Source organism: Bicyclus anynana, chromosome 27 (genome assembly GCF_947172395.1).
Source record: "Bicyclus anynana chromosome 27, ilBicAnyn1.1, whole genome shotgun sequence".
Classification (NCBI taxonomy): Eukaryota; Metazoa; Arthropoda; class Insecta; order Lepidoptera; family Nymphalidae; genus Bicyclus; species Bicyclus anynana.
The window spans coordinates 6,444,157-6,460,020 of record NC_069109.1 but is presented as its reverse complement, the minus strand read 5'-3'; the positions used below and the strand labels follow the sequence as shown (position 1 = coordinate 6,460,020).

The 15,864-nt window shown below is 38.9% G+C and overlaps 1 protein-coding gene across 1 annotated transcript in view; it reads right to left on the bottom strand.

The window, feature by feature from the left end:
• Positions 1-728: 728 nt before the first annotated feature.
• Positions 729-15,864, bottom strand: part of LOC112046162 (endoribonuclease Dcr-1) — a 62,434-nt gene continuing 47,298 nt past the window's right edge. The window contains exons 35-43 of the mRNA XM_052890278.1: positions 14,447-14,637; positions 12,806-12,973; positions 10,027-10,114; positions 9,303-9,446; positions 8,252-8,381; positions 6,930-7,020; positions 5,513-5,621; positions 4,616-4,748; positions 729-3,923 (exon numbers count right to left, since the gene is read on the bottom strand). Coding sequence (XP_052746238.1) covers positions 3,767-3,923; positions 4,616-4,748; positions 5,513-5,621; positions 6,930-7,020; positions 8,252-8,381; positions 9,303-9,446; positions 10,027-10,114; positions 12,806-12,973; positions 14,447-14,637 — 1,211 coding nt within the window. The 3' untranslated portion in view covers positions 729-3,766. The remainder of the gene's footprint in view (positions 3,924-4,615; positions 4,749-5,512; positions 5,622-6,929; positions 7,021-8,251; positions 8,382-9,302; positions 9,447-10,026; positions 10,115-12,805; positions 12,974-14,446; positions 14,638-15,864) is intronic.

Genomic DNA, 15,864 nt, shown 5'->3' with positions numbered 1-15,864 from the left:
GCTCCTATTGATCGTAGCGCGATGAAAAGTATGCTATAACCTGTCCAGGAGTATGCAGAATAATTGTACCAAGTTTCGTTAAAATCCGTCGAGCAGTTTTTGTTTCTATAACGAACATACAGACAGATAGACAACAATTTTACTGATTGCATTTTTGGCATCAGTATCGATCACTAATCGCCCCCTGATAGTTATTTTGGAAATATATTTCATGTACAGAATTGACCTCTCTACAGATTTATTGTAAATATAGATATAGTAAAGAACAGTTGCTCTTTTTAATTAAAATTATCAAATTTTAATTAAAAACAGCAACTGTTGAGTACCTTCCGAACCGGTGGTAGAATCTTTACAAATAGTCAACTGACGTGTCAAAAGTGCTTGTAAACTGCTTGACTAGTTCAAATAAACGAATTTTGAATTTTTGTGATTTCTTGCATTTAACCTGACCTCGATTCGTAGGGCGCAGGTTCGAATCCGGTCTGGGGAATGCACCTCCAACTTTTGGTTGTGTACATTTTAAGAAATTAAATATCACGTGTCTCAATCGGTGAAGGAAAACATCGTGAGGAAACCTGCATACCAGAGAATTATCTTCATTCTCTGCGTGTCTGAAGTCTGCCAATCCGCATTGGGCCAGCGTGTTGGACTATTGGCCTTAGAGGAGACTCGTGCTCATCAGTGACCAAATAGGCAGTTAACGATGAGGTAAAATAAAAATACAAATCAAATCTTAAAAAGCGATTTAATTCGAGTAGGTATGTAATTAAAATAATTAATTGCACAGGAATACATTTTTTTATTAATAATAATTTACAATTCTCCTATATAAAGTGTAAAATTAATCTTAATGTTAATATTATGGACTAAGTAAGTAGATCGAGCCTGCGTGCGCCACACCTACCTCATTTTATAAAAGTTTTTTTTAACTCTTTACAAGTTAGCCCTTGACTACAATCTCACCTGATGGTAAGTGATGATGCAATCTAAGATGGAAGCGGGCTAACTTGTTAGGAGGAGGATGAAAATCCACACCCCTTTCTGTTTCTATACATCGTACCGGAACGCTAAATCGCCTAGGGGTACGTTTTTGTTGGTAGAGTGGTAAGCCACGGCCGAAGCCATCAGCGAAAAAAATTAATGATTGTTAGTCGACACTTCTACATATGTAAGTACGGTAGTCATTTAAGACTTAAGACTACTTTTAAATATATTGATTTTTACGAGTCATTCGGGAAAATTAAGTCAATATTAACCAATTCATACATAAAAATGACACACAGTGTAGGGTTCCGTAGATTAAATTAGCAAATTTAATGCACGAAAATACTGATAACGATACCCCACACAATGGGGTAGACGATAAAAAATCATTCTCACTATGTATGTAGGGAAGGAACCCTAAAAAATGTTTTTTTTTTTCAAATTTTCTCTCTTTTATCTATATCTCTTTTTACTACTTTATAGACGTAATAAATATATACGCTCATGGCAAATTGTCAGCTCAGAGTCTGTTAAAAAGTCTCATATTTCTAGACTCTGAGTAGTCTTATGTTTATTTCAAATTAAAATTGTATTTCGTAATTAAAACAATTGTATGATTGTGGGTAAGTAATATTTACTCAAACAATTATATATATTGTAAAATTTTCAATGACTATGACTTTATATTTGTTTGACCATCTTGTATATTTAAGTGTATTATGGCAAATAAAGTTCATTTCATTTCATTACGGACAACTTTATCTAATTAGTTGATAACGGAATTTGTATGCAATTTTCGTGTTCTCAGTACGTTTTTCAAGTTGGTCGACTATAACTTTTTAAATTACTTAGCTGTTATAGTTTTCCTTGTAAATCCATTATGATAACTTCTGTGATTTCTTTCACGTATCCATAAACAACTGTTTAGCTAGTAGAGACACTTGACTCTAACAAAAATTATCACTTAAAACCTTAATATTTTACATACGGATCCCTAAATCAAAAAAACAGTGGTAGAAGACCCCTTATATATTACCACATAATGAAATAAAGGAATAAAATAAATCATCCCCATTTTACCCTACAAAAAAATATTTTTCAATATTTTTTTGTACGACTTTTTTAATGTACATACTCATGCTAATTTACAGTTATCTAGTAGTAATAGTCTCGCTAAATCGCGGACGGACATGGCAAAATTATAAGGGTTCCTTGTGGACTACGGAACCCTAAAAAGTGTCAACTAGCCTATTAGTTACCGTTCTTAATTATGATAGGAGCATGGACTAACAAACTTACAGACTAACTGCAATGTGGTGTATCTGACTGTCACAGGCCTTTAGTACAAAATCTGTTATAAACATGCAATACACGATAAAAATACATCAAATATACAAACAATCAATCTTTGTGATGGAATCATTATTATTATTGATTTTTAAAAAAAATCTTAATTTCAGGGACTAGATTGTTAAGCTCCTTTTAAAACACTCGTCTTCAGACGCCTGGTGTAGTGTCAATGTCTTCAGACGCCCGGTGTATTGTGCCAATGTCTTCAGACGCCTGGTGTAGTGTCAATGTCTTCAGACGCCCGGTGTATTGTGCCAATGTCTTCAGACGCCTGGTGTAGTGTCAATGTCTTCAGACGCCCGGTGTATTGTGCCAATGTCTTCAGACGCCTGGTGTAGTGTCAATGTCTTCAGACGCCCGGTGTATTATGTCAATGTCTTCAGACGCCTGGTGTAGTGTCAATGTCTTCAGACGCCCGGTGTATTATGCCAATGTCTTCAGACGCCCGGTGTATTATGTCAATGTCTTCAGACGCCTGGTGTAGTGTCAATGTCTTCAGACGCCCGGTGTATTATGTCAATGTCTTCAGACGCCTGGTGTAGTGTCAATGTCTTCAGACGCCCGGTGTATTGTGTCAATATCTTCAGACGCCCGGTGTATTATGTCAATGTCTTCAGACGCCTGGTGTAGTGTCAATGTCTTCAGACGCCCGGTGTATTATGTCAATGTCTTCAGACGCCTGGTGTAGTGTCAATGTCTTCAGACGCCCGGTGTATTGTGCCAATGTCTTCAGACGCCTGGTGTAGTGTCAATGTCTTCAGACGCCCGGTGTATTGTGCCAATGTCTTCAGACGCCTGGTGTAGTGTCAATGTCTTCAGACGCCCGGTGTATTATGTCAATGTCTTCAGACGCCTGGTGTAGTGTCAATGTCTTCAGACGCCCGGTGTATTATGTCAATGTCTTCAGACGCCTGGTGTAGTGTCAATGTCTTCAGACGCCCGGTGTATTATGTCAATGTCTTCAGACGCCTGGTGTAGTGTCAATGTCTTCAGACGCCCGGTGTATTATGTCAATGTCTTCAGACGCCTGGTGTAGTGTCAATGTCTTCAGACGCCCGGTGTATTATGTCAATGTCTTCAGACGCCTGGTGTAGTGTCAATGTCTTCAGACGCCCGGTGTATTATGTCAATGTCTTCAGACGCCCGATGTATTATGTCAATGTCTTCAGACGCCCGGTGTATTATGTCAATGTCTTCAGACGCCCGATGTATTATGTCAATGTCTTCAGACGCCCGGTGTATTATGACAATATACACCGCCACCGCTTCAGACGCCTAGTGTAGTGTCAATGTATTCAGACGCCTGGTGTATTGTGTCAATGTCTTCAGACGCCTGGTGTAGTTTCCCCTTCAGACACTCGGTGTAACGTGTGCACATCATCAGATGCGTGGTGTATTGTGTCCACGTTCTTCAGACACCCGGTGAAGGTGTCTACTTGGGGCGGCAGGTGCGCAGGTGTCGCAGCGCACAGCGCGCCGCCGTGCCCTTGGCGATGCGGTAGTTGCGGCCGATGCCTTTGAACGCGCCGCGACCGAACACTTCGACACAGACGCGCACTCGTCGTCCATCGGCCAGGCGCTCCGGTTTGCTGCAATGTAGACAATTTACTTTTTAACCGACTTCCAAAGAAGGAGGAGGTCTTACGATGTATGCTTGGAGTTTTTCTGCGTGATCTAATCAGGAATGAGGAGATCCGCAGAGGAAGCAAAGTCACTGACATATTTAAAAACACAAGACACCATTTTTCTTGAATAATATTGAAAATTATCGATGCGACGGTCGAACTGACTTGAGAATGTATTCGTTTTTGAATTTTGTATTTGTGACGGGTACGACACCGTCGTGTTGCGTTCATCTGCCTATTATTGATTAATTTGTGTGCATACCCTATAGTCTAGCAAGTTCGTCTGTGACACTCCCATGATATGCGGGCAACGGGGGAAAAGACTGCGCGGTAAAGTGAGGTGCATCAGTCGTGGGTTTTTCATTCATCGCCGGCCCGCGCGGACCATTGAGAGTGTTACGAACGAAGTTGCCAAGCATAGTTACAAGCCTTATACGCGCCACTAACAGTGGAATTCATAGATGATGTAGGGGCACCCCCAGAGGATCATTCAAACGCTGAGTGTCAAATTCTCAAACAGATAGAGGTTAAATTCGACACTCAGCGGCTGAATGATCCCCTGGGGATGCCTCTGCAACGTCTATGAGTTCCTCTGTAAGTTTAGTGTGGGATCGTTGTGGTCATGTGGTCATGCAACAAACGCCATGTTCACTCACCCAAACTTGGCGGTGTCGGGCTCCGCCTCCAGCAGCTCCCGCACGGGCGACTTGGGCGCGGCGGCGCTGAACGCGTCCAGCTCGGCGCCCAGCAGCGCGCCCACGGAGCGCCACACCGCGCCCAGGGACATGCCTGCCCACAAACATACAACATTCAATGTCTGCCCACGATCTGCGTAACTGAGTCCTCGACTACGCGGTACCGTGTGTCCTTGCTCGTGAGACACAAAGCATAGTAGTCTTTGCTCGTGAGACACAAAACATAGTAGGGTTTTTGCTCGTGAGACACAAAACATAGTAGGGTCTTTGCTCGTGAGACACAAAGCATAGTAGAGTCTTTGCTCGTGGGACACAAAGCATAGTAGAGTCTTTGCTCGTGGGACACAAAGCATAGTAGAGTCCTTGCTCGTGAGAGACAAAGAATAGTTGAGTCCTTGCTCGTGACATACAAAGAATAGTTGAGTCCTTGCTCGTGACATACAAAGAATAGTTGAGTCCTTGCTCGTGACATACAAAGAATAGTTGAGTCCTTGCTCGTGACATACAAAGAATAGTTGAGTCCTTGCTCGTGACATACAAAGAATAGTTGAGTCCTTGCTCGTGACATACAAAGAATAGTTGAGTCCTTGCTCGTGACATACAAAGAATAGTTGAGTCCTTGCTCGTGACATACAAAGAATAGCTGAGTCCTTGCTTGTGAGATACATATTTGAGTCCTTGCTCGTGAGATACATATTTGAGTCCTTGTTCGTGGGATAAGTTCAGTATTCTAGTGATAGTGAGATACGTTCAGTGTTCTAGTGATAGAATCTCCAAGGTTCCTGATACCTATTTACTTTATAAACTGTGGCATGTGATAATATGTATTACTAAAGATGTTTTCAATGTATCAAATACCTGAGTCCAAGAAAATGGCGCCCGCCACAGATTCAAACAGATCTCCAAGAGCCTTCGGCACTTCCACGTCCTCCGCCTGCTCCATCTCGTCTTCTTGTATCAAGTAGTGCTGCAGAGGAATACAAAACAAATTAACCTAAAGAATAATGGCCTCCGATTCAGAAAAACAATAAAACAAAGTAATGAGTAGAAAAAAAATCAAATTAAGACTTGAATTCTTATGCAATAGATTTTTTTTGTTTTTCACTTTTTTAGAATACCTCACCGCGAAAAGTAAAAAATTAGAACTGTTATACATGAAAACTTGATTCTAAATTTATTAAATTAATTAACGTAGATTTTGCTGACCATTACGACAGCAAAATCTCAACACAGAACCTAAAGAGTTTCTTTTCTACTGCTGTCAACTGTCATCATTACTTGAGAGACTAATTATTGATTAAATCAAGACGGAACAGTTTGATTTCAAAATGATTAGTTTACTAGATAATAAGTCGATTCGAAATAACTAAAGAGTAAACATGATAATTATTAGGTTTGAGGTTATAGATCCTTCGGTGAGCCAAGCTTCCACGGCGACATATATATATAATGATAATTATTTCACATCAATGTGATAGTAGATAGATAGTATAAAGGCTTGTTTGCGTTTCTATAAATAAAATATAATTGCTATTTACAATATTAAGTTTTACATTAAATAATTAAATTAAACTAAATCTTAATATAAAATAAAATATAAAAACAACATCCAAAGCCATTATTTACATTTACTTTATATTTTAATAAAAATTTTAATATTTTGCTGTTAAGTCAATAATAATATATCGAACATTTTAACTGTGACAATGTCATGAAAGAAAAGTAAATTACCAAAAAGAAATAATATTAAAGAGGTTTTCTTTTTACATATATATAGACCTTTGTTGTCAGTCGGTTTGTCTGTCAGTTCGTCTGTCTCACTTAATCTCGAAAACGCATGGAGGTATTGAGTTGAAATATTACTCAGCTCTAAAAAAGGGCGAGTCTCGGGACAAAAGTGATAACTTAAATTAATTGAATCTAATTAATTATTGAATGTCATAGGATAGTTGAATCCTATCAAATTTAATATAAACAATATATTTTTTTATACAAATGAAAAACTTGGGTTTTTATTTTATTTATTTCTTTTTATTTAGTTAGATTTATTCACTTTAATAAATTTTATTAAATTCCTTGTTTTTTTTAAATTTTAATGATACGGGGTACAAGAGTGAACCTGAAATAGGCCGTCTCCTTTGGAATGGAAATGGATTTTACAACACATAGGCCACTTTTTCATGGATTTTTAAAAAAATCCATGGTTCCCGCGGGATTTGTGATAAAACTAAATTCCACGCGGACGAAGTCTGCAACAAACTCAAAGTATTCTCACCTCCTCGCTGATTGAGTGTCCATTCTCCTCCTGTATCTTGACGTACTTCGTCAGCACCTCGTTGAGGCCGGGCGACATATGGCGAAAGTATCTGTAGAAATGACAAGTTCTTCGATTAAGGGGGTAGTTTTTTTTTTTTTTACAAGTTAGCCCTTGACTACAATCTCACCTGATGGTAAGTGATGATGCAGTCTAAGATGGAAGCGGACTAACTTGTTACGAGGAGGATGAAAATCCACACTCCATTCGGTTTCTACACGACATCGTACCGGAACGCTAAATCGCTTGGCGGTACGTCTTTACCGGTAGGGTAGACTAGCCACGGCCGAAGCCTCCCACCAGCCAGACCTGGACCAATATTAAGAAAATCTCAATCTGCCCAGCCGGGGATCGAACCCAGGACCTCCGTCTTGTAAATCCACCGCGCATACCACTGCGCCACGGAGGTCGTCAAAAAAAGTAGCAAAATTCATTATTTATGTTATTGTGGAGGGGATATCGGTGTTGGTATAAATAAGAAGGTAATGAAATGAAATGGAAATAAACTTTATTGTACACCACAAAGAAACATACAATACAGAAAAATAATGAAAAAAAAAGGAATGAGGATCTCTTAAAGGCAACCTAACGAAGAAACTAATAATGATAATTATAAAGATATAGGCTAGGGTGTACAGAAGTAATATACAAAAGGAAATTTTGACGACCTCCGTGGCGCAGTGGTATGCGCGGTGGATTTACAAGACGGAGGTCCTGCGTTCGATCCCCGGCTGGGCAGACTGAGATTTTCTTAATTTGTCCAGGTCTGGCTGGTGGGAGGCTTCGGCCGTGGCTAGTTACCACCCTACCGGCAAAGACGTACCGCCAAGCGATTTAGCGTTCCGGTACGATGCCGTGTAGAAACCGAAAGGGGTGTGGATTTTCATCCTCCTCCTAACAAGTTAGCCCGCTTCCATCTTAGACTGCATCATCACTTACCATCAGGTGAGATTGTAGTCAAGGGCTAACTTGTAAAGAATAAAAAAAAAGAAATAACATTCACGCATAAAATAAAAAAATAGTTAAATATGTACAAAATACTAAGAAATATCAACATATATAACATACAATACGATACATATGCCAAATAATACATATTGTATATTTACAACATTTATACATACATATACGAGTATATATTATATAAAAATGTCATAAACACAACAAACCATGATGATAATTATTAAAAAAAAGGGTATTTGATGACTTGTACTCAGTTGTTTGTTAGGCAGCGTGGACACCGTCACGCTGCCAGTCGCGTTAGTGATTTAAGCTATACTAACTTGTGGAAGCCGTGTCGAGCGGCCAGCGTGGCGAAGATCGTGTTGTTGACCAACGCTGAGCGAAGGTCTGTCAGCGCGCCGGGCGAGTGACGCCGCGGGTCCTCGTATAGGTGCCGGGTTATTAGGTAATCTGTAATCAATACAACAATCATCATCATGACTAACCCATTTTCGGCTCACTATTGAGCAAATGAGAGGGGTTAGGCCAATCCACCACGCACCAATGCGGATTGGCAGACTTCACACACGCAGAGAATTGAGAAAACTCTGGTATGTAGGTTTCCTCACGATTTCTTTTCTTCACCTGAGAGACATGTGATATCATCCAACACGCTTGATGACCTCAGACCACGAAGGGGGCTCGACCAACACTGCGCTTTCCTACCACGAGTACAACCAAAACTAAACCACCAAAACCAAAAATAACACAACTATATCAAAGTTAAAACCAAACCAAAAATAATACAACTAAGAGTACATCAAAGGTAAAACCAAACCAAAATCAACACAACTACGAGTATATCAAAGTTAAAAACCAAACCTAAAATAACACAACCATATAAAAATTAAAACCAAACCAAAATCAACACAATCATATGAAAGTTAAAACCAAACCAAAATCAACACAACAACGAGTATATCAAAGTTAAAAAGCAAACCAAAAATAACACAACTATCACAAAATTAAAACCAAACCAAAATAACACAACTATGTCAAAGTTAAAACCAAACCAAACATAACACAACTACATCAAAGTTAAAACCGCACCAAAAACAACACAACTATGTCAAAGTTAAAACCAAACCAAAATAACACAGCCATATCAAAGTTAAAAACCAAACCAAAAATAACACAACTATATCAAAATTAAAACCAAACCTAAAATGGCACAACAATATCAAAGGTCCCAACTCACCAAGTATAGCACAATATGAAAGGTCCCAACTCACCAAGTATAGCACAATATGAAGGGTCACAACTCACCAAGTATAGCACAATATGAAAGGTCCCAACTCACCAAGTATAGCACAATATCAAAGGTATACTCACCAAGTATAGCGTCTCCGAGGAACTCCAGCCGCTGGTAGCAGTCGGTGAGGCGGTTCCTCTGGTGCGACGCGTGCGTCAGCGCCTGCAACAACAGCGAGCGGTCCCTGAAGCGGTACTGCAGCGTCCTCTCCAGTGCGTCGTAACCTGTGCATATTGTGGGAATTACAGGAGGACTTTAATTGTAATGTAAATTACAGCAGGACCTTCATTGTAATGTAAAATACAGCAGGACTTAAATTGGACATAAATTACAGCAGGATCTTAATTTGTGATATAAATTACAGCAGGATCTTAATTGTAGTGTAAATTATAGCAGGACTTTAAGGACTTTAATTGTAATGTAAATTACAGCAGGACCTTCATTTGTGATATAAATTACAGAAGGAGTTTAATAATTGAAATATATATAAAATACAGCAAGACCTTAATTGTAATGTAAATTATAGCAATAATTTAATTGTAATGTAAAATACAACAGGATTTTAATTGTAATGTAAAATACAGCAGGATTTTAATTGTTTTGTAAATTACAGCAGGACTTTAAGACCTTAATTGTAATGTAAATTACAGAAGGACTTTAATTGTAATGTAAATTACAACAGGCCTTTAACCGTAATGTAAATTACAGCAAGACTTTCATTGTTATTTAAATTACAGCAGGACCTTAATTGTAATATAAATTATAAACAGTTACTAAATATTTAGTAACTTGACCACAGCTTACCTGATAACATTTGCTCCAATTCCCCCTCAGGATCTTCGATGTATCTCAAAAGTGGGGAGGGGGGTGCCTTCAGTTCACCAAAGATGGGCTGAAAGTTTATAATTAATACAAAGTTAAGGTTATAGTTTCTTATGAGCCTTTTCCCACTAAAGGTTTTTAAAAAATCCACTAGGTGCAGCAACGAAGGGAGGTACAAATTGATACATGGTCATCAAATTATAGTAAGCGACACTTTTACCGTAAGTGTAAATTTTAGTGCAAGTGACATTTTGTAATAGTAAAATTTTAAAATCTTTATAATTACTAACGATAACAATTTTGGTAAAGGTAAAATGGGTCGATACGGCTCAGTTTATCGTTAGTAAAGCTATTTAATATTTTAGTGCAACCGACATTGTGCCGTCTTCTTCGTAAGTGTAAAAGGATTTGATATATTGCAGCGTAAGCGACATTAGTTTATTCATTTACTTAATTTAGGATTATTGTTTATAAATTTTAATTCATAAATTTAAATTAATTAATAATTTACATATATGTTATTTAGTTAACATGGAATAGTACTAAAATATAGTAGTTAAAGTAAAGCAAAAAATAAGTAATTTATTATCTTATGCGAAATCGAAAACGCCAAAACGTAATAAAATAATATGAAATGAAGACCACAAAATTGTTGTAATAAAATGATCAAATCCCCAATTCTATGTTGAGTATCAATGTAATAAATAGTTCAAAGAATGTTGTAAAATTTGGTTTTGTCGGTTACGGTAATCCAGCGGTTAAGAGTCGATTTGTTTTGAATTCTCTGTTGACAACAAACATATATGATTATAACAAAATTTACACAATGAACCAAAAAATTTAAAAGATATGAAAGAATACATTACAAACAGTAATGTTAAAATTTTATTAGAATTGATGGAGCTTTTAATAGAAAATTCAAAACATTTTTTTTATATAAGTTGGTTCTGTGTGTGCTTATGCGTATGGTTATTCCTCGCCCGTGCTATGGGAGGCATGATGTGATAGCAGAAAAATCGTCGTCAAAACAGCACGACTCGTCCGACACCGGCTCGGACACAATACAATATATGTATACAATACTAGCGGACGCCCGCGACTTCGTTCGCGTAAAATTCGATGTCAACTTTACTACTACCCCTACCCCTACCCTACCCCACCCCAAACCTAGCCCTACCCTACCCCTACCTTACCCTAGCATGGGAAGGTTCTAAGAATGCTATTGGTGTGTTCTGTGATCTGTCCAAGGCGTTCGATTGTGTTGACCATAACACCCTTCTACTCAAGTTAAGCCACTATGGCATCAAAAGTGTTGCACTCGATCTCATTGCCTCTTATCTCAGTGATAGAACGCAGAAGGTATGCATAAATGATATAAAGTCGCACGGTTCCACTACCATAATGGGCGTCCCACAGGGTTCAATTCTAGGTCCTTTTCTATTTTTAGTGTACATAAACGATTTACCATACCATGTCAGCGGCATATGTGAGATTGTACTGTTTGCTGATGACACATCCTTAATTTTTAAGTCCGACAGAAATAAAGATAACTCTGACGACGTAAACCGTGCCATATCGCATGTGTCGCATTGGTTCACTGCAAATAATCTACTTTTGAATGCCAAGAAAACTAAATGTATATATTGTAGTTTTCATTGCCAAATGTTAAAAAATTAGATAAGTCTATAATGATCGATGGTGAAACACTGGAAATGGAGAGTTCCACAGTTTTCCTGGGAGTGACCTTGGATTGTAAACTTCAGTGAGGTGCTCATATAGAAAAACTGTCTGGTAAACTTAGCTCAGCGGCATTTGCCGTGAGAAAAATAAGACAGTTTACTGATGTTGATACAGCTAGGCTTGTTTATTTTGCGTACTTTCACAGCGTAATGTCTTACGGTATTTTATTGTGGGGCAAGGCTGCCGATATACAATCTATATTTGTTCTTCAAAAAAGAGCAATTCGAGCAATATATCAATTAAAATCACGCGAGTCCCTTCGTCAAAAGTTTAAAGAAATAGGTATACTAACAGTAGCCTGTCAATATATATATAACAGTATAGTATATGTAAGACAAAATATTAATTTGTACAAACGAAAAGGAGATTTAAACCCACGTCTTACTAGACACGGGCATAAGTTAGTTATTTCTGCATATCGTCTCCAAAGAGTAAAAAAATCTTTTGTAGTCTTGTTAGTCTTTAAAACTATAAAAAATGTAAACAGTAATTGTTATTAATTGTAAATTATAATACTGTATGACTTTTTCAAAAGAGCAACTGTTGAGTTTCTTGCCGGTATCTTCTCAGCAGAACCTGCCTTCCGAACCGGTGGTAGAATCTTCACAAATAGTCAACTGACGTGTCAAAAGTGCTTGTAAACTGAGCCTACTTGAAATAAATGATTTTTGATTTGATTTGATTTGATTTACCTATACCCTAACCCCATCCAAACCCTTTTAAAGATACATAAAGTCCCTATACATTAATTTAAATTTTACACAATGGTCAAGGCAGCGCATGCGAATAAATCTGTTTAAGAGTATTTTCGGTCCGACCTGTATGACAAAAACTGTGATAACTCGGCTAATATATATGATACCAATATAAAATATAGCCTATAGCACTCCCCGATAATGTGGCATTCTACTGGTGAAAGAATTTTTGAAATCGGACCAGTAGTTCCGAAGATTACGCCATCTAAAGAATCTTACAAACTTACAAACTTTACCTCTTTATAATATTAGTATAGATGACACACCTGCATCCACCTCCCGTCCTTGTCCCGGTACGGTCTGAGCGCTCCGAGCGGTCTGCCGGGCCAGCCCCAGTCGGGCTCCGGCGCGCTCAGCTCGGGGTCCGCGTCCTCGTCGTCAGAACAGCACGACTCGTCCGACACCGGCTCCAGCGGCTTGGACACCGCCGTCCTCTGCGATACGATTTATGTAAGTACTAGCACCCGCGTGGTTCCCGTTCCCGTAGGAATATGGGGATAATATATAGCCTATAGTGTTCCTCGATAAATGGGCTATCTAACACTGAAAGAATTTTTCAAATCGCACCAGTAGTTCCTGAGATTAACGCGTCCAATCAATCAAACAAACTCTTTAGCTTCAGACATCAGAAGCGGATGTATAGAGCAAAACACAATTATTGAATAAACAGTTCTAACAATTCCCACAAAGAATGTTACCAATAAACCCTCGAGCCAGAGAATGACCTTGAGTGGAGTTACGGACTTGTGACCGTTGTGTGTAGGGTTAAGGACGTCCTTGACAGTTAACCAACACTCCTCTTTTCTACTGAAGTCACTCTCTCCGCTTATTCCATTACAACCCATAAAGGATCATTATCGCACATACGATAGAACAGCTCGACGAATTACAGACAGTTGAAAATGTTCCTGAAGTCATTCGACAAGAAGAAAAAAAAAAACTACTGTTACATTACAGATCTGACATAGCACTCGTAGCAGGCATGACAACAGGACATTGTCTGCTCAATGGACACTTGAAGATAATGAAAGTCATAGAAGATCCACCATGTCCAGGTTGTGGTGAGGAGACCAGCTATCACTTTATAGCTGAGTGTGCCATGTACGCGCTGGTAAGATGGGAGTTACTAGGTAAGGATACATTTAATGAAGTAGACCTGACAGATCTCACTTTAGTTTATGATTAAAAGAAAATACAATTTTTTTGTTTATAAAAATATTACAATCACGAGATTATTTTCACAAATAAAAATGTGATTAGAGTTTCTAGGCATCTAAACTGCCTACATGCAAAAAATCATCTTAGTTTTATACAGCAGGCGAGTAGCCTATTGACCATTCAATCCGTCGATACGGTTACTTAGTCAATCAATCAGTCAGTCATTCAGTAAATAAATCAGTCAATTGTCAGTTATTTAGTAAATTTGTTAAGAGTGTGCAATATGTAATTTGGTGGTTACAAATGGTTCTGGATCTCAGATTCTGGAAAAGTTAGGAGCCTGATATTTAGGTAAATGATATGTCAAAGTGTTAGCTTCGTTATGACTATACAAAATACACAATTTGTAAAACTTTTTTCGATTGTTTTTTTTTTTTTTGAAAAATACATGTTTTGCTCACATTTTGCTTTCAATCTCAGGAAAAGCAAACTTATTTTCATAAATTTTTGTTTTGTATAGAAAATTAGGTATATATCTTGAACATGGCCATTTTGTTTTTCGTTATGTTGTTTAATTTACTTGCAATTAGGTAAAAATGGTTTTGGCGCTCACGTCATAAAATTTGCGTCGCGCGTCAATCGCTCCGTGCTTTTCACTCACGTGAAAATCATAATTCGGCGTCTCGCTTGCGCTTCGAATTTTATCCATATCGTACCGACGCGCTGCGCGCTCTTAAGTAAGTCAGCACCTGGACAGTCCTGCTCTCGTGCAGTCTGTCAGCTTCCTCCCGCACGTAGGGGTGGTCTTCAGGCAGCGGCAGGAGGTGCTGCGGCAGCACCCTGATGCCGAGCCAGGACATGAAGAGCAAAGCCCCCCGGGGGCCACACTCCAGCAGGTAGGCCCCTATGAGAGCCTCCACGCAATCCGCTATTGATTTATCTGTGAAAGAAACGCATAATGAGGAGCTGAAAAGGGGATCTTTGGATTCAATCACCACAACTTCAGACCAGGGTTCGATTCCCACAACCGGAAAATATTTGTGTGATGAACATGGGTGTTGTTTTTCAGTGTCTGTGTGTACATTACTTAGGATCCATAACACAAGCTACTCTGTATGCTTACTTTGGGGCTAGATAGTGATGTGTATTGTTTAAGTATATATATATATATATATATATATATATATATATATATATATATATATATATGACCCTTTAAAGCTTCAAGAACAAAATTGTCTGTCATTTTTAAACAACTTTTAAAAGACTTTTCTTTGACGCCTTTCCGTTGCGCAGTGGTATGCGCGGTAGATTTACAAAACGGAGGTCCTGGGTTCGATCCCCAGCTGGGCCGGTTGAGGTTTTCTTAATTGGTCCAGGTCTGGCTGCAGGGAGGATTGGGCCGTGGCTAGTTACCACCCTACCGACAAAGACGTACCGCCAAGCAATTTAGCGTTCCAGTACGATGTCATGTAGAAACCGAAAGGGGTGTGGATTTTCATCCTACTCCTAACAAGTCAGCCCGCTTCCATCTTAGATTGCATCATCATTTAAGCACCATAAGGTGGCGACCCCGCACTAGAAAGCGCAGTGTTTGTCGACCCCCCACCAGGTGGACTGACGACATCAAGCGAGTCGCAGACATTCGCTGGCTGCAGGCGGCTCAGTATCGTGATGTTTGGAAGTGCCTGCAAAAGGCCTATGTCCTGCAGTGGACTCCATCGGCTGATATGATGATGATGATGAACGTGAGATTGTAGTCAAGGGCTAAAGCAGCGGTTTCCAAAAGGCGTTCAGCGGAACCCTGAGATCTCGTGAAAGGCCCTCAGGGGTTCCGCGAAATATCAAGAGTTCCATATTGTAAAACTTTTCACTTGTTATAATATTAATTGACGTAATTTATTATTCATTTTCAATTAACTGTTATCGCCGAGTTGGCCGCTGTAGGAAATAGTAGTCTGTGACGGATATGACGTCGCTCGATCTCGTGTTGGCTTCAGTGTGCTCGTGGCGTTCGAGCCGTCCACATCTCTTGTTGTGTAATTCTTTATGGGTTACTTGAGATAGGCGGAGTGTTTGTTAACAGTCAAAGGATCCTTTAACCCTACACACATCGTTCACAAGTGCGTGACTTCACTCAAGGTCATTATCTGCCATTCTAGGGTCT